Raw genomic sequence first — 26,737 nt, forward strand, 5'->3', positions numbered from 1 at the left:
TAAAGATGTTTTCGAGGGTCGAAGCGCCGACCAAGAATTCGAGGGGGACAATGCGATACCATCTATTGTAGAACCCGATGCAGAAATGCTGGAATTAGAAAAAGCGCAAAGAGTACAAGAAGGAATTAAGAGGCTGATCAAATTCGTAGAATTAGTTGGAGAACTCGATCAGTATGTTTCGCACAAAACCAAGAACTTTATAACTAGAATGGCAAAACTGTATGATGGAAATGATCATCCACAAATTCTTTGAATTTATTAACAAGGAAACGCTAAACCATTTCAAAATGCAGGCAAGATGCACCATATAACCAGTTTACACATTTTCATATAACTTATTCATTTAAATGTAAACCAATGAGTCAATAAAGAAACAAAAAATGTAATTCGGTAATTAGAAAAGAATTAAACAAAAGAAATTATATGGCACGTCAGATACCAAAATAATCTCATGATCAAGAAAATTTAACGTTGACGTGTTCATAGGAAACTGCATGAATTAAAAATATCTAAAAGATGTATATGAGGCTTAGCTTTATTAAATTATTTGTATAGTTTGAATATCATTATTTATTTATTATAATTAGTAATGTAAATATTAAATTATATTTCTTTTAAGATTGTGATATTATATTTTATATTTTTTACCTAATAAAAACATAAAATTTCAAATACTCAATTGGTTTTAGTTAAAGAGTTTTAGTCCCAGCTCATATATAAAAAGTGCAATGTGGAACTAGTGTGAGAAATCGACACAACTATTCTACTAGTACTTTTCTCTATAGAACAATGATATACCCACATATAAATTACTGTTCTTCTTCCTTCTGGCTGTATATCCCATTTACTTGGGGTCAGCTCTCCTAGTCCTCAGTCTACACGTTGGACTAGGAGATTTGTAGTTTGGTATCCGTTTTACCTGAAGCCGAGATAGTAACACCTCTCGCTGACTGGGGCTTAGGATGCCACCGTTGACTATTGTTCTGACGTCCTGCCCGACGCCGCTGTCTTCCAACAGCCCATAGCCCAAGTATGCCTGGGTGGCCTTAAAGAAGATTTGTGCCCCTTCCGCCTGTTTCGCCGTACTGATGCACTTCATCTCCGCCATCACAGCCGTTGAGGTCTTCACCCGTAGCCCTAGGTAAGAGATCAATTATACCCCGCAATACTGGGTCCTCACCCAAACTTAGCCACCTAGGAAAGGTGCCAACCCCCGAGAAGTGGAGCCTATGAATGAGAATTACTCCAGTGAGAGCTGAAAGGGGGACTCAGTCTGAACTGAGAAGGTGACCCAGTAGGTTGGTAGGAGTGCTGCTCCTCGATGAGCGTAGAACAAACTATGAGACAAGACTCGAGACAAGATCTGTACAGACTAGGTATACCACGATTTGATCGAGCACTAAATAAATAGTCCAGATCTTGTCTTCATGTCATTGGTCAGATGATGGACCAAAGGTATGAGTCCTGCCAATTGCAAGAAAGATTTGTTCTGAATTGGTCTAGGTGTTGTGGTATATTTTTCATAACTTGCTTATCCTATTTCCCACCTCCTGACAAGCCTCTAAAGAAGAGACTTAGCGGGTTATTCCCTTAATTAAATTAAGTGTTTTGTCAAAGCTCTGTTCTTTTGTTTTGTCTCTTATATTTCACAATGCGAGTGTGAAACCAAAGCAAGTGAAAATTTCTAATTTTTGAAATTTGAATGCAAAACAATTGGCGTTAGCCTGAAAGTGTAAATGGAAACATTAAATTCAAATATTAACGCCTATTAAGAACCGAATTTTTCCAAGCAACGTGAAATTTTCAAACACCCATGTCAACTATAGTATTTGCACATACTCCGGTTTTACATTTACTAATAGTGTGATTTGTAACTTAGACTTTATTTCAAATGTATCTGGTTTACCTTTATAAATGGACAATGTTTTCTCGTAATCGGATCCTCTCTCATCACATCTTATTCTTATTCTTAGAGGTGGAGGTCAGTGCTATGCTTTAAACTCCTGACGTCACTGCGACCTGTGAAGATCTATTGTGAAAGGTCCACGTAAATAGTTCTCACCCTCCAAACCCAGGTATATAAAGAGCCTAGCTACTGTGCGCAGGCGAGAGTTTACATTTTGCTAAATCTCCCGTAAGGTATCGGGCTATTAGGTAGGGAGCGAGCTCTTTAACATCCTCAGGTTTAACCGGTGGTCCCCCGAAGATGAGGCTCCTTTTATGCTGTAAAGCATCACATTCACATATAATATGTATAGGTGTTTCCCCATCTGCACTGCAGAACTTACATCGAGAAGTTTCGGAAAGGCTCATTCTAGCGCGGTGTTTGTTCAATCTGCAGTGCCCTGGGCGGGCTCTAGTGATAGCCCACACTCGGTTTCGGCTGAACTTTGGTGCTGATCATCATAACATCATAACAAATGATTTGCAGCTGTCTGTAACTGAAGTCGCAATGGACAAATTGTCAAATGTCTTACTATCGAGATTCTACTGCCTTGAAAAATTTACAGGGAGCAAAAATTAAACATAGTTTATTATTTTAAATTTAATTTATTTCATCTTATAAACCTTTAATTTAAAAGCTACTTAAACCTAAAATATATTTTATACAAGACATTCTTCACCGATCCTCAATAAAATACTATAATGAATTAAATTTTAAATTCACTATAGTGGAACCTCGCTTAACGAGCACCACTTGACGAATAATTCGCATGACAAGCAAAATACATTTTTTTAAATGGCTCCCTCGAATGATGCGGAAATGAGGAGTCCCCTCTTCGCGTCATTCGCTTGCACGCCGGGACTTTCCACGCCAGTGCTACATCGGTATGTGTACATTGAGAAGCGTCACTTTAATAAGGCGGTGGATATGCGTTCTATAAATTTATTTACTGATAATGCCGTCACATTTTCAGCAAGTTATGAAGTGATGGCAAAAACAAATGTCTCTAGAAAGCTTTCTAGTAAAAAAAAATTAGGTAATGTGTCAAAAATAAGCTGGAAGATTTTAAGCTCCATTAGAAAATCATCTTCATAAGTTGTTAAGTCCACTCTTTTTTAAAGTAATTCGCATTTGAAAATTTGAGCTCATTCCAAAATTTGACAACTCCCGCTTTGATCGCAACAAATATTGACAATTCCAAACCAAGTCATTTGACCGGCCATTTTTAAAACAAAAACAAGTTTCATATAAAATCACGAGAGTGTTTGTACTCAGTAAATCATCTCTTAAGAGGATATGCGTGGCAGAGGAGATTGATAAATAGGTATTTGAACAGTTTTTCTGTCACCCTCTCTCAGATACTGCGTGAAAAAGAAAACAACACGCTAGACTGATTATGCCTGACTAAAATCCCGATTTTCGCACCTCAGAACTGAACCGATGTTAATTTAGTATCAAAATAAAATTTCGTCCGTACATATTGCGTTTAAAAAAAAAAAAAAAATTATCATTTTTGAATACTGAACGTCTGAAAATGGCAGATAAAACTGGGCGCTTTTATAAAATAAAATAGCAAAAAATTATTTATTTATTGTGTATGCAGACAATGAGGAATTCCACTGTTTTCTAATTTTTTTTTTTCTATTAGCGTACTATTTAACTAAGCAAAAATAATTAATTTTTTTTGTGCATTATTTACAAAGATATGATTTTTTAAAGTTATATTTATCAAATACCGCGCCAAATGACTGTAATCAGTGTGTCACTTTTCGTAGTGACGTCATGAAACGGTTGGCGTTCTTACTTTCACTTACCGCGGTAAGTTGTATTTCTCCAGCCAATAGCAAAACTTCTAAGGATCTATGGAATATTGCTTTGATTACTTCATTTAGTTAATCGTAATTTGCTCATTTCTATGTTGTGGTTGTTTTTACGAACGTTTCGATTTAGAAAAACCTAGAAAGTTGACATAATCTCTGGTTGATATGTCAAATTATACTGTTTTTTTCTATGGTCAAAACGTTCCTTGCAAGGTACGGGGGCTTGAAAGCGGAAATACTACACGTAGATATAAGAAGCGACGTCATTATTTAATATTTTAAAATGAATACTATTTTTAACATTTTTTATTTATTTTTGCGTGCGTTTTTGAGACATTTCATCCTATTCCAAAATTTTTAAATATTTATGTGTACACGAAAACATTTTTAAAATTTAATTCCAGGTTGGGCTGGAATTCTTCATTGGTAGAATTCCATATTAAATTTGGTATTGTATCCAAAATACAACATGTTTATTGAATTTAAATTCTGCTTTTTTTTTAATATACAAGAGGGTATATTGTAACACGTTTCTTCTCTTTAGGAAATTTTAAAAGTTAAAAAACTCTTGTATATTTTTAAAAATTCCGCAGAATTAAAATCCAATAAACGTGTTTTATTTTGGATACAAAAAATTTAAAAAAAAACAAAACTATAGGGACATACCAATAGTAAATATCTATAGTGTGTATGAAAAAAACATTGCTCTAGTGCCATAATCCAGGGAGAAAATATGGGAATACGTATGTATGAAGTTTCCTCTTAAGATTCAAATATTAATTGGGTTATGGAAATACAATAAATTTTAGACCCCAATGTTGTTATTCGATTAGGAGACTTTTTACTAGTACATTTATTACGTTTTCCACAGAGGGTGGAATACAAACTCTGTTGGCTTATGTATAAGTCACTGCACAACTCTGCTCCAGAATATCTAAGGAAAATCGGCATTCCGAATGAACTAGCTGACAGATGTTTTACGCTTAGATCAGCTACATCTACGTCGAAAGAAAAGGCTATTATACCTCTACGCAAACAGCGCACTAAATTTGCTAACGCGCATTTGTGGTTGCAGGCCCTACGGCATGGAATGCTCTCACAGCAGAGGTGCGAAACTGTGAGAGTGAAGTGATGTTTCGGAAAAAACTTAAAACCCACTTGTTCTCTAAATCATTTGAATAAATCCTTAGCATGTGGTGACCAAGTTCATTGTTTTTCTCAAATTACAAATCAAAAAGGCTAAAATTAGATTAATTTCTTTATATAATCACTTTGTTAAGCGCCCTTGAGGTATTATATTACGAAAATGGCACTGTGTAAGTTATCCATAATAAAAACAACAAAAGGAACTGCAATTCTTGGTAACAAAGGTCTACGATGTATGCGAATGCGAGGGAAGCGATTTGCTGATGAATGTCGATAAATCCAATGTGATGGTTTTTGAAAGAAATGAAAGTATGACTAAATGTGAAGTCACCGCGAATGAGGTTATACTAAAACAGGTAGAGGAATTTGTGTATCTAGGAAGTATGTTTACTAGGAAGATATTGAAAGGAGGGTGAGTGCCGGGAACAGAGTGAACGGTGCACTTAAATCAACCTTGGCAAATAAATGTTTGTCGCAAGAGGCAAAATTAGCAGTTCGCAACGGAGTCCCGGTCCGGACCCTGATGTATGGGAGCGAAGTATGGACTTGGAAAAACAGGAATGAAAGTAGGCTGAATGCTTTCGAAATGCGATCTCTCAGGCGAATGTAAGGTAAAACTATGTACGATAGATGCATAAATGATGAGATCCATACATTATGTAAAGCATTAAAGAAAGGAGCTCTGCGTTGGTTTGGACATGTAGAGCGAATGGACAGCGAAAAACGACAAAAAATATTTACAATGCGAATGTTGATGGATGCAGAAATAGAGGCAGGCCGTGAAAGACATGGCATGACCAAATCCAACAAATACTTGAAGATGGACATGTTAAAAGTGGGAATAATCGGCGCGCATGCATGAGAAGATGTATGAATGTAGAGGAAGCGAGATCTGAATGCAACGATAGAGTGATGTGGTGTTCTATCCTCTCTGCCTACGCTTACGGAGAAACGGCGAGATGGTTTGTTTGTTTGCAAAACGAGGAAGACCGAGAAAGACATGGCAAGATCAAATCTAACAAATACTTAAGGATGGACTTTTAAAAGAAGATGTGTGAATGTAAAGGAGGCGAGGTCTGTATGCAGACAGAGCACAGTAGCGTTATATCATCTCTGAAGAATGGGGCAATATCTCGTTTTATTGCATTGGCCACCCCCCTAACACGTCACGATTCATGTAAACATTTAACTTTGTTCCAAACCGTTCAAATTTTTATAGAACATCGTAGCGAATCTTGACGTCACAACTATCAATACCAAACATGTCGCATTCTTCTGGTGACATTTTTTTTTTTAAAATTCTTTTTTACTTATACAGGGTGTTCATTAAACCCTGTCACATCCGAAACCACGGTGATCAGTATGAGCAAAAAGACATATTGGCACATTAAAATATTTTTTAGAACGAATAAAATTAAATATTTAAAAAAGCCAATGGTTGCTGACTTCTGCTGCGGAGAAACGAGGAGTGAGGAGGGGAAGTCTGATGCGCCTACAACCACGCGGCCGCGCTCCCCTTACTTCTCCCCTGCAGAAGTAAGCAACCATTTGGTTTTTATTTATTTTATTTTTTTAAATTTTCTTTGTTCTAAATATTTTTTTAAATATGCTAATATGTCTTCTTTCCCATACTGATCATCGTGGTCTCGGATGTGACAGGGTTTAAAGAACACTCTGTATATGAAAACATTTCCACACAATATCCATATTTCACAACACAATTAATTATTCTAAATGCATTTCAGATATTTTTATCCGTATTTGTAGTATGTGATATTTCCCTATTGAGATGGTTTGTTTTGAACGCGCTTCAACGGGAAAAATTGTGACATCACAAGTAATAATGATAAAAATTTATTCATTTCAATTTCAATAATAAAATTGGTTAACGTCGTATGATTCAAAGATATTATTAGGTAAATAAGTACATGCAACTCGTATAAAAATTGCTTCTAACAACATTATAAAATCAAATATTAGAAGAAACGCAATTTGACTTGTACAATCCACGTATTTCATTCTTAAGTTTACCCATTTGAAGTTTATTCTAAGACAGCACTTCAAATTGTATGTTAAATAAATAAATAAATCAGCAGGCTTATTCTGTCACAATTTCGTTTTGTAAGTTCATTTCTTTTACACAACATTATTTTTGGTACGTGTACTTGTACACACACAAATCTGGATTTTCTCCCAAGGGGGAGTAGGTATATATTTTTATTTATATACCTACAGAGATGAGGTAGAATTTTTTCAAATTCAGGATTATGGATATTCGAGCGTTTACAGGGCTTATGACCTGTCATTGGCTGGGTTAAGTGGCCACTTTAAGTACTACGACATTCCCCATTCCGCTTACCTGGTGTGGATATTCGCTAATAACAAACCAGGTCACAAGCCATGTATAGACTTCTATATTACCTTCTCTTAAATGTTCTTCATCTCTGTTGTTATATGTAAAATTTAACTAAACTTTTTTTGCTTACCAAAAGATTAAACTTAAGCAATTAAAAATCATGCTAACGATTAACTTTCAAATGAGTTATTACACTTGTATAATATTAGAAAAGACTTCTGGGTGATGTGAGTCTATTTGACTCGAGGAATGTACAAACTATCAATGTATACAGATAAAAAATAAGCGTTCGTTCATAATTTTCAGGTTTAAAAACGAGCACATAAAACGACTCGCAGTTGGCGTCACGTCACTTTAAAATCACTCGTCACACCCGCCGCGTGCGCATCTAACAAAAATTGCGTACAAGTACGATGCGATAACATAATTTTTACCGTGTGTCCCGTAGAGCGCAAAATCGTCTCAATTTCAGATAATTAAAAATACGAGTATTTTAAATCGTTGTGGAAAATTTATCCCACATCGCACGGATAAAATAATGATACTTTTAACATCGCCATTTTTTGCCCGTTTAAAAATTAATAATTATTTTAAAAACGAACGTGAAATAACCCTGTTGAGTTTTCTTTATTTAAACGCTAAATTGATTTTTATACAAGGAAACTTATTCACTATAATTATTTTTTTTACTTTAAGGTCGGGATGCCGACAGGATCACTCGTTTTTGGATAGCTGTAATTTTGTAATGATACGAACACGAAAGCTAAAATTTGGTATCACTGTAGCTTATTTATTTTTTTTTTAAATAGCATTGTATTTTTTTAGATTTACTAACAATATAAAGAGTTACAACGGCTTTGTTAAAAAAATGGGAAAAGATCCACTGTGTACTCTAGGACGGGTACGGCGGAGTCATTCTATAGTCCTTAAAATACAGCTTGCTTAAATGACGGCTGCCAAACTAATGTCAGTAGTGATGGGAAATTACTGATCACTGATCACTGATCATGTACCAATAAAATCGATTTTATCGGTTATTTCATGCAAACATGAAACTCTGTTTCCAAAAATTTATATAAAAACGCAAAAACAAGCCTATTATAGTGTGTTTAATACAATTATTCACCAAAAAATAAGACATTTATAATTTTTTCATGAACAACATCAAATGAATTATTTTTTTATTTGTCCCATCTCTAACGTTTTTGCAAAATGATGTAACCTTGTAAGAACGTCGTTAATAATTAGGTTTATTTTAGTTTTTTTTTTTTGTTTTAAAGCTGATTTTATCTATTTATGTTGATTTATATGTCAAGCATTGTATTAAAAAAATTCATTAACATGCCAGATACGACTGATTTTTCGTGTGTCAATATAAATCACTTCTTAGACGTTACTACAAAGTTATGTCGTCACTTTTGCTGACAACTGTTATTCTAATCAAGCTACATTTTAAGGACTATAATATGCAGTAAATAAACATAGATTTAGACTTTAGTGAATATGTGGGTAGCATAAGAAATACTTCTAATAGCTTAGGTATACGATGGATCATTATTCACTGTATTCTAAGGTATTTGATCCACTGTACCCTGCGTGGCCATTTTGATTTTCTAGTCAAACAAACACAAATTATTAAGTTTGACTGTAACTAGAATACATGCAGTTTACAGTAAAATCAATGACATATGAAAATGTTACATGCAAATCAGACAAGAAACAAACTTTAAAGAAAAACTTATTAAAATATTTAAGTTTGTAAGTGAAAATTCTTCATGGAAGTTCATTGTAATTTATTATACAAATAAAAGACGAGTGATAATTTAATCCACAAATTTGGAATATCCAGTGACTGGTTTAATCGCTTTCGCGACATCTTCGAGACTGGTATCTTTATTAAGGAAGCCTTTAAAACACGCATAAAAGAGCATATATATCCAATCATGGTCTAATAATAAAGATAATTCAAATGTTGCCAATCATTTAATAGAAAATAAACATTCCTTTGATTTAAAAAAACCATGTAAAAATAATTCATATTGCACCTAAAGGCCATGAACTTGACAAACTAGAAATTCTCAAAATTAATAGATTAAAAAATAAACCCGACGTAGAATTACCTAATGAACAGATAACACACGTGCATACCCCATTACTATCTATACCCATTGTAATATTTTTAGTAATGACATTTTACGCTTCGTTTTCCAGAAGTCATAATTGACAGAAGTCACACTCACAAGGATGGGACACAAAAATAATATATATACAATACTGAAACTCATTGAAATAGCATTATATCAACTCATTAGTTAACCTGAAAAATTTCGTTAATGATCCTTGAGGCAAAAATAATTTTATTTAATTTACTTTCATTTAATTTTGAATTTTGTATCCTTAACTCTGTTTTGTATAAATACATTGAACTCCTTTATAAAGACACCAGCCTCGAAGATGTGGCGAAAGCGATGAAACCAGTCACTGAATATTCCAAATTTGTGGATTAAAGTATCACTCGTCTTTTATTTCTATAATACATCATTAAAATTTCTTTTTGACACAAAAAAAATGGATGCTTCACGTGCACGCACTGTCACAGCTACCAGCCGGCTAGCGGTGATGTGTTTGCCCTATGAGACCTTCGTAACGTAAGCAAGATTAAATGTAGAGCTTACACATACATGCAGGGTACGTGATCCGCTGTACCCCCCTGAGCCACAGTCAGCACCTTGACACCACATTTTTTAACATGGCATTGGATTAAACAATCCATTTAAAACAGAAGTCTATTTTGTATCAGAAATCGTTATATTGGAGACAACGGGGATATACGAGGAATATCTAGAAAGTAAGTTCCCTTTGTATTTCTTGTCATCATTATCACAACCTTCGTTGAACTGTCTCACCCATCTACTTACCATTGAATCACATATGGTTTCTCAGTACACATACCAAATTTGTTGACGAATGTGGACTGGTTTAATGTTCTTTCCGTAAGGGAAACGAATTACAGATCTAATCACAAGCGGCGAGATTTTTATTTTATTCGGCATTTCAAACAAGCACCACGAAGCGTACACAACAGTCAGCCAACTCATATTAGTGTCAACTCCTCAATAAGTCGGGTAAGTACCACGAATGCAAACTGTGATTGTAAGAAGTACAAATGGAACTTACTTTCCAAATATACCTCGTATTATACTTTATTTGATTTTTACAATGCACAGTGTTAAAATTTCTTACACATTTTAGTACCACCAACCCTTTGAAATACTGAGCTCGTTTGTAATGGCGATTCGACGAATCTGTCGACAAATTAATTACCATTAAATAATCCATAATACAATTATAATTAAGAGCGGTTTAATTATCCTTCTCGTTTTTACAGCACGCGGGAAGTTTGACGTCATTGAAGTAGGGATGTCTTTGAACCTTCAGGGCTGATATGCGGCTCACGGGGTCGTAAACGAGCATCTTTTGAAGGAGGTCCATAGCTAATGTGTCCATGTTGCGCACCTGCAATCGAAAATAAAACATATCTTTACTATAATTTTCCTATTCAACGGAAGCCCTGTAATCACAGGAACTCCGGTATCTGTTAGCTAAGTGCTGGACCCTCAATAAACACAAAGGTACGCTTTCAGATTTGGCCTTAGCGATACCTATAATATACGATATAATTAATAATCACAGTATGTTCATCAAATAAAATAAAACATATTCTTACATTATTTTCAAGATTATTGGCTGTCCAGCAGGGGAAAGTGGCCTTGTAATCTGGTAGAGCCGTCACCCCGGGCCAGATCTCCTCTGTGGGAGTCTTGAGTACCCTGAAACAGACGACAGAGGTCAAGGATAGTTCATGATAAAGGAGCCTCGCTTAACGGAGTTACAGGGAGCCCCTTCGGCAGCTTCTAGCCGAGTTTCTGTGGAACGGAACGTACACACAAGGTGTAACGAGCATGTACGAAAGACCGCCATATCACTCACCGAAATATCCTGAAGAGTTGATCAATCTCAGAGTCACCCTGGAAGAGAGGTTTCTTAGAAGCCAGTTCGGAGAATATGCAACCTACTGACCATATGTCTATAGGACAGGAATACCTGGAAATATAAATAAATACAGTTATCAGCAATGTTTTGAATATGTCAGTATATAATAATCTTCCTAATGAACTAAAAACTATTAAAAATAATATATCAATGAATAAATTTAAAGTTAATCTAAAGAAAATGTTTGAACTCGTGTAAAAACAACATTCAATTTTAATTAGTATGAATGTATTATTGTTTGATGTTTTTTCTTTATATATCCTACGTTTTTCTCTTTCATGTACTCGTATTTAAAATTTTATAAACTCTTATAAATAAACAACTAAAACAGTGAATCCGTGAACTGATTGTCGTCATCGGTCAAATCAAGGGGTCGGTCGGTATTAAATAATCCAGGGGGTATCAAATAAGTGTCGTAGCAAATAAGTGTCTATCGCAAGAGGCTAAATTAGCAGTTCATAATGGAGTTCTGGTACCAACCCTAATGTATGGAAGCGAAGCATGGAGTTGGAAAAAAAGGGACGAAAGTAGACTGAATGCTGTTGAAATGCGATCCCTCAGGCGAATGTGCGGAAAAACAATGTATGATAGGTGCCCTAATGTCGAAATTAGAGCAGAATGCAAGGCTGAGTTAAGCATTATCGACAAAATTAAGAAAGGTCTTTTGCGATGGTTCGGTCATGTGGAGCGAATGAATGATGAAAGAACGGCTAAAAAGATTTATGATGCGAATGTGTCTGGTTGTAGAAGTCGAGGAAGGCCGAGAAAGACATGGCATGATCAAGTACAACAAATTCTTGAAAGTGGTCATGTGAAAAGTCGGAATAATCGACGTGCGTGCATGAGAAGATGTATGAATGTGAAGGAAGCAAAGGAAGTGTGCCAGGACAGAGTGGTGTGGCGTTCTATCCTCTCTGCCTACCCCTCTGGGGAAATGGCGTGATGGTTAGTTAGTTCAGGGGGTATGGTATTGGATTGAGTCGATGACGGCCGCGTAAACCACCATGTGAAATCATTTTAGGACAGTCTATTAAATGCATAAAAGTGTTGATTACAGACATAACTATGGAAAAGAAAAGAATTGTGGTCTTGTGGTAGTGTTGCGGTCCTACGGATCAGGGATTCGAACCCCGCTCTACCCTAACATAATTATTTTCTAGCACAATTATTTACAACTTTTAGGAATGGCTTCACAATTGAAATATTTGCGTAAATAACTCAATCTATGGTTTCCTAAGAAAGCGGAGCCGTCGCGCAGCGGTGGATGATATCATTAAAATGTTGCAAGTGTCCTAGAGTGCGTTGACTGTGAGCAGAACTTCAAACAGCGGTGCCTTCATTTTCCGGACAGTCACTAAAGCAGTTTTGGAATGTTTTTTTTTCATGTATCTGTGAGCATTTTTGTGTCTGAAAATGGAGAAATTTTCATTTTTTGTACGAAAATCATAAAATTTGTGCTAAACCTTGAAATGCACATTGTGTAATATGATTTTTAAACATCTTACTCTCCTCCGAACAATAGTTTTCGACAATATTCTGAGTTTGTCCAAATTTTTGTGGACAAGGACTGGATTCAACTCTTTGAAGAACATTTAAGACAAAGTAATATGGAAGTCTGGGCATCTACAGGGCTTATAACCTGTCAATGGCAGATGAATCTCACCCGCATAAATAAAGGTTTCAGCTCTTTAACTTCACAAACATCAACAGATGAAAGAATTGAAGTGTAAGTCACTTTCCAAGCACAAGAGTTAGTCTCTTTTTTTGGAGAGTTACAGTGATAACATTTACTAGATGTGTAAAAGTAGATATGTTTAGAATTTTACAAAAACATGTACTTGTTACTGTTACAAAAAAACTTTTCCAAAAAAAAATTTTTTTAAATGTCTGAATTATTGAAGACAGGCTGGATTTCCTCTCTAGGGAGTTATTAAAATCTTTTCTTAACCAGCCTTTCTACAAACATTTGAACATACTCAAAACAATTTTTGAAAAGACAATTACAAAAAAATCTCATCTAATATAGAAATCAATATCGGTGTTTTTGTACATAAATGATATGACTTTAACATTGTCTGATTGCCAAGTTCGACTTTTTGCAGATGATACCTTAATTTATGTAGCTGATAACGAATATGATTCAGCAATAAGGAAAATAAATGCAGAATTAAAAACAGTCTCCAAATGGCTTAAAGCAAATAAGCTAAAACTAAATGTAGGAAAAACAAAATGTATGATAATGGGTAAGAAACGCTGTTTTAACAGTGATCACAGTGTTGAATTAGATGGAGAAGTTCTTGAGAATGTTGAAAGCATAAAATATCTAGGAGTTTGGATTGACTCTAAATTATCTTTTTCAAAAAATGCAGACTATACGAGTAAGAAAATCGCAAAGAAGGTATCCCTGTTAGGAAGGATAAGGAATAAATAAGACATTAAAACCTCCCTGCTGATATTTAAAAGTATTATCGTTCCCCACATTGATTATTGCTCCAGTATTTTATATTTAAGTAATGAAGGAGATCTAAAAAGACTCCAAATAATACAAAACAAAGCGATGAGGATAATATTAAGATGTGGGAGACGAACAAATGTTAAGAAAATGATTCAACTTTTAGATATCATGACAATTGATAAAAGAATCAAATTCAATGTTGCCAATGAAATAAACAAAATTATCAAAGGAATAGTTCCGAGATATTTTCAAAATAAACTAAAAAATAATGACTTCTTTCATAGAAACTATGCAACCAGAGGATCCAAAAATATAAGACCCGAAAAGAAATCAAAAGCAATGTCCCAGAACTGCCTCATGTACAAGGGAATAAAACTATTTGAAGAAATGCCAGAAAGCATAAAAAATGAAATTAATGTAAATATATTTAAAATTAAATGTAAAAAGTATATATGTGAAAAATATTAGGTAGTATAGTGTAAATAGTGAATATAATTAATGAAAATGTACATATGAAACAGTTAATATTATAAATTAGGATACTAAGTGTATAATAGTGATAAATAATGTTAAAATAAGTATAGATGTAAATATTGTGTTGTAAATATATATTAGACTATGTTACATAGAACTAAATAAATAAATAATAGTTTTGGTCCGATATTTCGGTTTTTTTATATTATCGAAAACTGGCACTGTTTTACACATCGCTCATTTAGGTAAAAACCGTTTGCAATAAGCTAAGAGTTTGCCTACTTAACACGTACCACTTTAAAAAAAAAAATTTTTTACAATAAACATGATAATAAAACAGAGTATTAAAAAAATAAAGCATAATAACATATCAATGAAGTACATATTAATAGAAAAATAGTAAGCAAAAAAATCCCACAAAGGCATGGCCTGTTCGTGGGTATACAAGAGAATGTTAAAGAATTTTTGCTCCTAAAGTAAATAATGGACAGTTATAATAATTTTGTATAACATAAGAAAGAAAAAATAAAGTATTCTGTAAAAGAAAATATGGTATTTTTTTTTATAGTAATTAAAAAAGGAAATAAAAAATATTTTAAAAAAATATTCCGAATCCAGGATAGTGCGTGTTTTTTAAAAGAAGGAAAATTTTGAATGTTTGGAATCGATGAAATGTTATCAGTAAAAAAAGAATTAAAAATTTTAGGGCCTATAAAATAAGCATGTCTCTGTGCGAGCCTTGTTTTGCAATGAGGTATTTCTATCACACGATTCCTTCTATGACTTGATCTATTTGAATTACTTGTAAATTAATTTTGGTTTTTAAATATATATTTTAAGCATTGAAAACAATATATTTGTCGTACATCTAAAAGTTTAGCTTCTTGGAACAATTGGAAAGACTTAAAACCATACATACAATACCCAGTGCTGAGACTAGTTTACTTGGGGCTAGTTGACCCAATAATTCAATATGAATTGAGATAATAGTTGTTTTTAGTGATGCCATAGAAAAAATGTGATACCGTATAAATAAAATTTCCCAACATTTAGGGGAAAAATTATTTTATGTTATTTAATGCAAATTAAAAATTCTATTTTCATTTTTATTTTATTTACACACAAAATAATTTTGATATGCTGTTTATAAATCAAATAAAAAAACAGAACATAATATTGTTCGAAAAAATACAAAAACTGTGAAACTGGCGTCGGGGGTTCGATTTCCGCCAATTGCAAGAAAAAAATACAAGAAAGATTTTCTCTCAATTGGTCTGGATGTTGTGGTATATTTTTCATAACTTCCTTCCATATCCTATTTCTCACCTGCTGACAAGCCTCTAAAGAAGAGGCTTAGCGGGTTATTAATTTTTTTAAATTAAATAAATAAAATTTAAAAAAAAATTAATTTAAAATAGGTTAAAAAATATTGTCAATTTCCACTTATCACCGTTTTTACCATTTTTCTGGAAGTATATGTACACTATAGTGTAACAAATCAATTTTATTTTTATGTAATTCTTATTTTTTCCATACATTTTTCATTTTTCACTTCAGTGTTTTCCTCAGTTTTACACTTTTTTCTTGCTCCCTTGAAAAATGTAAAAATGAGTAAACGGAATCAAGTCGGGGTACAGTGGGGTTCGAACCTCGGACCTCTCGTGGGTTCGTGACACCAGCCACGGGACCACAACCCGATTCGAACAAATGTCGGAAAGATGAGTGCCGTGTTTATAGCGTAGAAATAATATAAAATACCTCGTGCTGCCCAGTAGGACTTCGGGCGCCCTGTACCACAGGGTGACTACTTCGTGTGTGTATACTCTGACGGGAACACCAAACGCTCGGCCTAATCCAAAGTCCGCCACCTGGAAAACAAATTAGGACCTTAATTTGTGCATGTGCAGATTTTGAATCTATTATTAATTACAGTCGAACTTGGTTATTACGAGGAAGATGGGACCGATTGAATTTGTTTGTTATAATAAGCGTTACTTGTTATACGAGAGAAAGGTTTTTTTTATACAATTGCTATTGCACATTGTCACTAACTAAACAATTAAATTTTTTTTTAAATGTTATGGAAAATTATAATAAACGCTTACAAACATACCTATCACATGAAGACATTATTACATTTAAAATCGATGTTTCCAAATTGTTTTGTTAACTTGCAAATCCTGCGTTTCTTTGGATACAAAACCATTGGAGCAATGCTTCATCGACATTAGTACGATCGAACTTAAAATTTTTTTTGTGTCCGTAATATTATTTTCAAATGCAGACAAATAAACATCTTTATCTGTCCACAATGTTGACACTGTGTCGCTATCGGCCTGGGTCGGGAGAAGCACGAACTACAAATGCCTTTTTCTTCCAAAGGAACATAATGCGATGCGGTAACGAAATGTGTATGTGTGGGTTTTATTTCAGTTGTAATTACGCGTGTATGTGTAAGCTAGTAGGCAGTGCTTTTTGAACGTTGGTAGGTACATTGTTTTGGAAAGAACAAAGGAATACGTTACTGACATCTAGCGTTTTTTTTCGATTATTATTTCATAAAAGACAGTCATGTCGAATAAATAACCTCAAATTGGTTTCTGTTATAATTATACAATCGAGAGTATTTTTGTTTCGCGTTTATTTAAAAAAAAATAATAAAAAAGATAATTTTTTGGAACTTATTGATTTGCTAGTTAAATATGTCGGTATCTTGGAAAATCAATTATCTAGCAGTGCATTTACGAGAATATCAAATAGAGCCTAAAATTATTTAATTTCGAGATTTCATAGTAATATATTGTATAAATTATATTAAAAATAAGAAATATATTATATAAATTTAGCATTTATTTGGATATTTGATGTAGCTTAGGTAATTTCAATATTAACTACCTACAGCATAGTGATTCAAACTAATGTGACTAGTGAAGGAAACTGTTTGGTAAGATTGATTAGGTACTTATACTATATAAAACATACTTTTTTTCTACTGCCTACCCTAGTTGAAAACTCTGCATGCGACTGTAGATTGGCATTAATGAGTAATACTTAATCTAAGCAGTCTTAAAATCTACTTTATTTACGAAATGTATAATTAACAAAGGGTATAAATATGGTATAATCTAGGCGGAAACGGCAAGTGTGACATCGCGAGTCAGGAGAGACAACACCGCTTGCTTCTTAAATGCCTGCCCTTGCTGTAGGAACACATCGACAGTACCGTTTAGTGAGATTTCGTTCACTGTTCCGAGGATCCTCGGCAGAGGGGAAAAGAATCCGATGTAAGTTTTACAAATTCCCACAGCAAAGACAGGATTGGTACGCAGTTACCGCGAGGTACATTAAGGTTTATCTGGGCGAGGATATCATGGGCATCTATACAGTTAGATATTAATTTTTGCAAGAATATCAAACCAGCCAAAATCCTTCTGAATTCCAAACTGAAGATATGAAAGTACTCTAGACAATCATAATAGTTGATAGTTGATAATAGTTGATCAATAGTTGATTAATAATAGTTGATAATAGTTGATTAAGTTACAATAATTACCCCACAATATCACTTTGTCTTTGCATACAGACCTCGCTTCCTCTACATTCATACTTCTTATGCATGCACAACGATCATTCTGACATTTGACATGTCCAATCCCTAATGATTTAATACCTTTATGACTCCATTCTCGCTGATGAGCAGATTCTGCGGCTTCAAGTCTCTGTGCAGAATCCTCCTCTTGTGGCAGAAGAGGATGGCGCTGTTGATCTGGTAGAGGTAGCTCTTGACAGTGGCCGGTTCCAGGAATTTGTTGGAGCCGAGGCCGTCCATGTGCTTCTTGAGGTCCATGGAGAGGAACTCGAAGATCAGGTACAGCCGCGCTTCCTCCATGAGAACGTCTTCCAGCTTCACTATGTTGGGATGCTGCAGCTCCTTCAGGAGAGAGATCTCCCTGAAGAGAAAGTAAGCCAATATACATGCATACAGTGAAACTCCGTTTAAACAAATGCCTACAAACATACCACTTTCTAAATTTCAATTGTAGATAAATAAACATTCATATTTTTTTACAATGTTTACACTATGGATAAGGACACAGAAATCTTTTTACACACTTTAGACATTTTTCTCGCAACCTTCTAATTTACAAATAATTGACACTTTTTCACAAATTTCTTGTCTCATTTCTCTTTGATTAGCCTGTGTAGATAAGTTGCATATAGCTGGACTATTCTCCAAAATTCCATTTCTCACTTCTCTTTGGTTAACTGAAGGAGACAGACGACTGCTTTGTACATTTCTCCTGAAATTATCTGGTAATGATAAATGTCTAGTACTATTGGCTAAGTTAGACTCAAAGACATAAGTTCATTTATGAAGCTATCATTTACTAGATTTAAACTTGATTATTTTTTTATTATTTTTATTTATTTTATTTAGAAAACATACAGTCATACAAAATAAGTACTAAAAACCACAATTTTTTAACATAAAAAGACCAATTAAGTTTTCATAAATTAAAAAGATATGAACATTAAATGTGACAAAAAATAAAAAATAAATAAGAATTTTAAGTGAGAAAAGGATAATTGTTGACATTTGCGTTTTCCATGGAGGTAATAAATTAAAATAAATAAAAATACCGAATGTACACTCCGAGCCATCCACGCACACACATGAACGCACATATAAAACATACACAAACATATACATTACATGCGGCACATATACATAGCATAAACCACTCAAGATGTACATTCAGCAACTATCCTAAATAATCCACCCCATGAAGAAATTTTCTGTACAAATGCAACGTGCAGTTAAAAATGTCTACATCAATACTGAGTCCGTTATAATTTCTACAGGTACGTCTAATGAATGAATTCGAGGTATAATTGTTTTTACAAGTTGGTACATAAAAAAGGGAATTTAATCTAGTATAGCGAAGAGGACAACGGAAACCAATATTTTGTAAAAGATACGGCGAATCAACTATGTTATTGAGAATTTTGAAAAGAAAAATTAAATCATATCTAAGGCGCCTTTTTTGTAGTGATTCTATATTAAAATTGATCAAAGATGCGCCGTAATCATTTTCAATGTTACCAAAACGATATTCCAGGCTCCTTATAAATTTCTTTTGAATGTTTTCAATTTGATTAATATATACATTATATTGAGGGGACCATACTAATGAAGCGAATTCGAGTTGACTTCGCACATAAGTATAGTAAAGAAGTTGATTCTCCATTAGCTAGAGAAATTGATATTGCATCCAATACAGTGGGTTGTGAAGAATTGGAACTTCCAATCAAATTATGCGAAATATCGACTAACATATCCTTATTACCATTTTTCGAAGAACATACGTACTGTTGGTTATTCATATTTGAGGACCCAACTAATTGACAGCGCGGTCTATTAGCAGTAAGCTGTTCATCATCAAATACTAATCTTCTACGCATATTCAACTGTGGAACATCTCTTTCAGTATTTCTACCATCTCTATTTACTCGATAAGGCCCACCAGAATTTCTCAGTAGATCCCTTAAAAATGAGTCTTGCCTTACTGATGAACAATTCAAACACTTCTGCTTGTTAGCGGTCATGTTTACAATGCGAGGGTTAGGATTTATCTTATCTGACATCAGCCACTAGTAATATTCATTATGCATTGACCATAACATAAAAATAAAAAAAACATTGCAAAAAAACCCCCGAAACAAGGATATCATTCATGAAGTACAAAGAAAGATGTCCCGTACTACTAAGTTCACAAAGCTTGGATTTTTTATTCGCAATGAGGAATTCCACTGTTTTCTAATATTTTTTTTCTATTAGCTATTTCTAGTGCTTTATTTATTTAGTTTTTTATTGCTTAGTTCTTGGCATGAACACTTGACAAACTTACTGCTATGCTCTATTTTTTATAAATTTATTGATATCATTCTAACTTTGCTAGAATTCCACTCGTCCATGCGCTTAGTAGCTGCAAGACGTGTTGTAATCTTACTCCTTTTTATTATTCATATTATTTTTATTTTTTTTTAGTATCATTAATACACTAAATTTATTTGTCAATTTTTAAAATGTGTAAATGGGGGCTAAATTTCTAACTGTCTATGCGCTCTGTAGCTGCAAGACGTCCTGTAATCTAGCTCCTATCTGTTATAATTTTTTATTGATCTTAATTGAAAACGAGGAACTAGAATCCCAACCGTCCATGCGCTCTGTAGCTGCAAGACGTACTGGGATATTTATTAATTGTACAGCGCCCTTGAGGTGATTTTCACAAAAATGGCGCTATATAAATTATCCAACTTTATAGCGTACTATTTAACTAAGCAAAAATATTTTATTTTTTTGTGCGTTATTTACAAAGATATGATTTTTAAAGTTACATTTATCAAATACCGGACCAAATGACTGTAATCAGTGTGTCACTTTTCAGTAGTGGCGTCATGAAACGGTTGGCGTTCTTACTTTCACTGACCGCGTTAACTTGTATTTCTCCAGCCAATAACAAAACTGACAAGAATCTACGGAATATTGCTTTGATTACTTCATTTACTTGATCGTAATTTGCTCATTTCTATGTTATGGTTTGTTTTTACGAACGGTAGATCTGGCAACGCTGTTGAGATGTCAAAACTTTTTAATCACAAATTACACTCTTTTTTTTTCTATGGTCAAAACGTTCCTTACAAGGTGCGGGGGCTTAAAAGCGGAAACCGGAAATACTACACGTAGATATAAGGAGTGACGTCATTATTTACGATTTTAAAATGAATACTATTTATATCATTTTTTATTTATTTTGCGTGCGTTTTTAAGATATTTCATCCTACTCCAAATTTTTTAAATATTCAGGTGTACACGAAAACATTTAAAAAATTTAATTCCGGGTTGGGCTGGAATTCCTCATTTCAACCATATGTGTGATAATTTGTCAATGTTGTTGGCGAAAACACCAATTAGGTACTTAGACGTCCAAAGTCCTGTGTTGAGTTGGAACGAATATATGCATAAAGCTTTAACAGTCAATATTACCATATTTACCGCATACTCGTATAGCAAAAACATATTTAAAAAATACATGGCAAATCAAATATAAAAAGAAACATGCAATAAAAAAACATTCAAAATATATGAAAGAATAAAAAATAAAATTGCAATAAAACCAGACTCAAATATTTGAAAAACCATCAAGGAGTTTCTCACTTAAATCCCTCCCCCTAAGGAAGATCCAGTCCTGAAGCTCTATTTTGAAAATATGTTTTGTCCTTGAGAGCTTTACACGCTCTTCCAAAGAAGAATGATTATTAAAGACTCTCGGTGCGATAAAGGAGAGGTGTCTCTGAGTCGTCATTATATCCGAGATCTCGCTATTTCCGAGATCGTTATAAACAAGTTCGACTGTACTTCCATAAATCAGCTTGTAGAAATGTTTCCCAAGAAAAATTCGCCGAGATTCGAGGGTGTCGTAATCCAGCATCCCTGCTAAAAATAATGATGGATACAAGAATGGATTAAATATGAGTGAAGCGCTTCCGACAACCAAGCTGTGCCAGCGTCTGCCCAGATCGCCATCTCCATACGAGCTGTGCCAGCGTCGCGAGACCGTCGGCTTCTAAACCAAGTTCCAGAATCACATCACGCCCCGACATCAGCGGGTTAGTGGAATTGCGCAACCTTTCTTCCCCCTCAATAAGTATTTCACGTTGATCTCGCCGGGAATCGGACCCGTGACTTCGAGGAATATTTCCCTAATGGAAAACGCCCCAACCACTACACTAGGAGGTAGACCAATCTCTATCGGATTTCCTTTTCAGGATTTTTTCTGAGAGTAGCCATTGAGCGGAAAACATGTCCAGGATTCTGGTTCATTTCACACACAGAACTAATATATAATATTTCTTTTTTGTCCCTATATGAGAAGTCTACCTAATAGCACAAATTAATAAAAGCAGAAAAATTAAAAAACAAGGACTTATATTTTTTATTATTATTACTAAAAGAATGGAATGGTTACTGGAACAAGTGGCATTCAATGCTCCAATTCGCCGGTTGCGAAGTAATAATGTGCTGTTCCTTGATCAACACTTCGGTATTCAGATGGCAGAAGGACCATCTGTAATGTTCAAAAATGTTCAGGAGAGCTGAAATACGTCTCAATTCTAAGATTTTAATCCACAAACTAAAATTTTTGAGTGTTGCATTTTAATTTTAAAAAAATACCATTCTAAATAACGCTGATTTAAAAAAAAAAATCTGCGTGTATTTACTGAAACATTAATTAAAACTTTTGAAAACTAAAACATAGACAAAAATACAGATGGTCCCTTCTGCCATCTGACTACCGACTTGTGCTGATCCTTGATCTTGATAGTCCTGTTCTGGTTTCCGAGTTGGCCCTTAATGTACCTGGCTACCGCACCCGTCACACGAATCAATCTCTTTTCCATGTACCTACAGTTCGCAGAACTCTCCTCTGATTCGCTTGGCGCGTATTTATAATGTGTTTTTCAATAACATAGGCATATTTAACTGCAGTTGACTCACTTTTAAAACAAGAATTAAAAAACTATTGTACGAAAAAAAAAAAAAAAATATTTTTACATTATAAACTTAAGATGTTTCTATTCACTCATATTAAACACACACTCACCCTGTCCATAAACCCACCCTCACACCCATATACACACACACATATTCACATACCTACCAAAACCACACTCCACTCACTTACACACGCATCCTCACACAACAAACTCGCACACATGCACTTCTATGAATTAATATCTAACTGAACTGGATTTTTATAATTGTATTTTATGTGGAAAACTGATTTGGCTTTATTTTATGTTTTTTTATAATAATGTGTATATTTTTTTGTATTGATGTTGTTTTTATGAATAAACAAAATAAAAAAATAATAAAACACAGCAAAAACTATAGCCTGCATGCACTAATGTCCCGATCGTGTCGTATGGTAAACTCAAGACAAGATCTGGACTTTTTTGGTGTAAGTCTTTATAAATTTAAAAAATCACTAAGATAGATCGGATCTTGTCTTGAGGTAGCAATTTTTAATTTGTTTGTCCTAGCTTTAATTTTATTTAGTTGTATTTTATTAGATTAGTACCTGTATTTATTATAAGAAATTGTATTTACCATTGTTAGAATGGACTGCATAAGTCTGTCAATTAAATAAATAAATATTACTTAAAACAAAACTATAACTGTTAGCAAAAACACATCATTCTTCTTCGTTTTTTTATGGCTTTTTCACCTCTCAACTCGGGTGTACTGGCCAGTGTCGAGTTTTTTGTTTTTTCGTTTATTTATATATTTACACATGAGTTAGTAATATATTCAGATTAGTAAGTTAGTATTTAATATTTTAAAAACTTTACATTTAATATTATAATATAATATATTTACAACTTTACTAACTAGATATTTACATAGAATTTTAAATTCATGTTTATTGGGTGGGGACAGGAGAGTTAGAATATGAATAGGGAGTGGGATATTAGTATCAGAGAGGTCGGATAGGAAATCAGGATAACAATCATTAATGGGGCATCCAAAAAAAACATGGTTTAAATCTTCCTCATCAAGCTGACATTCGCAAATGGCAGAGTCCCGGACATGGATTCTGAACAGGTGAAAACCATTGCAGCGGTGCCCAATGCGCATTCTGCATATTATGGAGGATGTCTCAAACTTGTTCAGAAACAGTTTGGAAAACCAAGGCTTTTCTGTTACATTTGGCTAAAAACACATCAAGTCCAATGAGATTTATTTTTTATTTATAAATCATAAAACACAAAGTATTTTAAGTATAATATGTTGAATTACATTTCCAGGAGTTACAGCAACTCAATTCAGGACATAAATAATATTAATTAATTATGTCCCGATAATAACAAGTATGTACAATTTGTGTATCTGGGAAGCATGTTTTCAAGAGATGGAAGAGTAGAAAAAGATGTTGAAAGGAGAGTGAATGCGGACAACAAAATGAACGGAGCACTAAGCACAGTAATTGCTAATAAAAATGACAATCGAAGCTAAACTGGCAGTGCACAGCGGAGTTTTAGTCCCAACACTTATGTATTGAAGTGAAACATGGAACTGGCAGAGGAAGGATGAGAGCCGAGTGAGCGCGGTTGAAATTCGATCTCTTGGGCGAATGTGTGGGAAATCAATGTATGACAGGGTTACTAATGATGAAATCAGGCGAGTGTAAATCTGAGGCAAGTATAATTGATAAGATTAAGAAAGGGTCTCCGAGATGTTGGTCACGTAGAACGAATAGACGATAAAAGAATGATAAAACAAGTATATATGGCAAAAATGAACGGTAACGTGAGATGAGGACGACCAAGGAAGACGTGGCATGATCAGATAAACCAAGATGAAAGTACTAAAGGAAATCGCAGGGAACCTCAAAGAAGCAGAATCCGGAGTCAAGAAGTTAGACGGAATTGCGATACCCAGTGCATAGTAGAGATTACGTCAATAATTATTTTAACGGACAGCTCCAAACTATTTTTTATATTTAATTAACGCACTGCATTGATTCAACAAAGACAAAGTTACATTCTTAGTGTATTTTAGAATGTTCTGGTAAACGAAAGGCAGTTTCTTACAAGAAAACTGAGTCAAATGTCAAAATGTTTTTATAGAGGGATTCGATTGTATTTATAACCTTAAATTTACCTTATGGCCGTGGACGGTACTCCTTCGTCTTCTGATTCGAGTCTGATCTTCTTCATCGCCACAAGTTGACCGGTGATCTTATTTCTACCTTTGTATACCACGCCGTACGTCCCTTCTCCAATCTTTTCTATCTTCAAAAAGTCCTCCATGCTGGTGACTCCTGACGATCGAAAGCACAAAACCGGTGAGTGTCTTAAAGGATACACTAGTAACGCTACAAATGAACGAAATCCACAACATATTTAATTGAATATCGCTAAATTATAATGGCAAATGCACACGACCCAACGGGCAGCTGCGACCATCGCGTACCGGGTGATACACGACAGTCCAGTGCATATTGCGCATTGAACGAACAAACAGTAATAGATAAATATCTCATTTAGTGAAAACTTACGTTTCTGTTGTTGAAATTCACAATATATTGACATAAAACACAAAACAAAATACTTCAACCGTAAATTAACCGTCCCAACGTTTTACGCGCTTTTGAAGTTTTGGAAGAATTTGAATAGACGCGGTGTGGCATGAGTCAAATAAACATAATGACAAACTTTCACAGACATTAAACGGGGGACTTTGTTAATAAAAAACAAACTGTTTTTTTTTTTTATATATTTAATTGATTACGTATCATATTTTCACTTTTTGAATTTGTACAAAAAATTAAACATATTTTTAATATTTCTATGCGATACTCGGCTGTGAGTCTCCGAAACATCATATTTTCTTATGATTGTAACAAATAAATAAAAATGTTAAAAAATAAACCGTTTTAAAAAAATCAGCATTTTTTATTTGGTTAATGTTTTATTTGCGTTCCTACAACTGTATTGGAATATTAAAAATTTTAAACACTCGTTTTTTTCTACCCGCACGCCTTTCTTCGCCCATTCGTTTTTTTTCTTCCATTATATTTCTTGCTGTTTCGATGTTTCTATCTGCTCGTGAATGCAAATGATGCAGCACTTTTGTTATAAGGTCATAAAACGTCTTTCTTCCTTTAAACAACACTTCATCGACAGCTGATTCAGACCTGTAAAAAAAAAAAAAGGTTTCTTAACTTTGGCAACACTGAGTCAACCCGCCCAAATTATTAAAATTATTGAAATAGGTCTTCGTCGTATTTTTTATGTTCTTAGTTCTCACAAATTGATGCTTACAGAAAATAATAGACGTACCTTGGTATTTCGATTACATAAAATAATTCATTATTTAATTTAAGATATAACAATTGCCTTACGTTATTGGGTCTTCTTCGGCAGCTCGCGGCTCGTCAGCCTCAGCGCCTTCAGCCTTCATAATTTTAATATTCGAAGGATCACAATGTCCAATATTTATTATGTATGGAGCCTCTCGTTGAAATCTGGTTCTCATTGCCTCAGCAGAAATAATTTCAACCTGAAACAATAAGAATATAATAATTATGATATATTTAATAATTATTATTTTAGTCAAAGGCCGTCCCGCGTCATTTTTTGTATCTATCGCACACGCATAATGAAAAGATCAATTTTTGTACGATTTCTTCCAGTACAAACTTTATCTGCTTATACGGGGCGAATTGCTATCCCCGTAATTAAATCACAATAGGCTATGAATAGATAGTCAAATAAATTCAAAAATCAAAAAGTTTCAAATTTGAATTTAATATTTCGAAAGATGTGTTGAGTGTTGACCCTTTTTACTTAATAGCTTATGTTACAGGTGTAATGCGGAGAGGTAAACAATAATTATAATAATGGCGGCCTCCGTGGTGTAT

At 34.0% G+C, this 26,737-nt stretch overlaps 1 protein-coding gene across 4 annotated transcripts in view; it reads right to left on the minus strand.

The window, feature by feature from the left end:
* Nucleotides 1-25,492, minus strand: part of Cdk1 (Cyclin-dependent kinase 1) — a 36,889-nt gene extending 11,397 nt beyond the window's left edge. Inside the window, exons 1-7 of one of the 4 annotated variants that reach the window (XM_088225998.1) lie at nt 25,373-25,475; nt 24,976-25,135; nt 17,920-18,199; nt 16,008-16,117; nt 11,258-11,371; nt 10,995-11,097; nt 10,592-10,783 (exon numbers count right to left, since the gene is read on the minus strand). In XM_088225998.1, coding sequence (XP_088082124.1) covers nt 10,631-10,783; nt 10,995-11,097; nt 11,258-11,371; nt 16,008-16,117; nt 17,920-18,199; nt 24,976-25,135; nt 25,373-25,406 — 954 coding nt within the window. In that variant the 5' untranslated portion in view covers nt 25,407-25,475 and the 3' untranslated portion in view covers nt 10,592-10,630. Of the gene's footprint in view, nt 1-9,814; nt 10,784-10,994; nt 11,098-11,257; nt 11,372-16,007; nt 16,118-17,919; nt 18,200-24,975; nt 25,190-25,372 lie in introns of those variants that run through there. The other 3 variants (XM_088225996.1, XM_088225997.1, XM_088225995.1) reach the window with 3 other exon arrangements.
* Nucleotides 25,493-26,737: the final 1,245 nt, after the last annotated feature.

The sequence above is a fragment of the Micrasema longulum genome, unplaced genomic scaffold (assembly GCF_059751315.1).
Source record: "Micrasema longulum isolate JH-2025_06_02 unplaced genomic scaffold, ASM5975131v1 h1tg000403l, whole genome shotgun sequence".
Lineage (NCBI taxonomy): Eukaryota > Metazoa > Arthropoda > Insecta > Trichoptera > Brachycentridae > Micrasema > Micrasema longulum.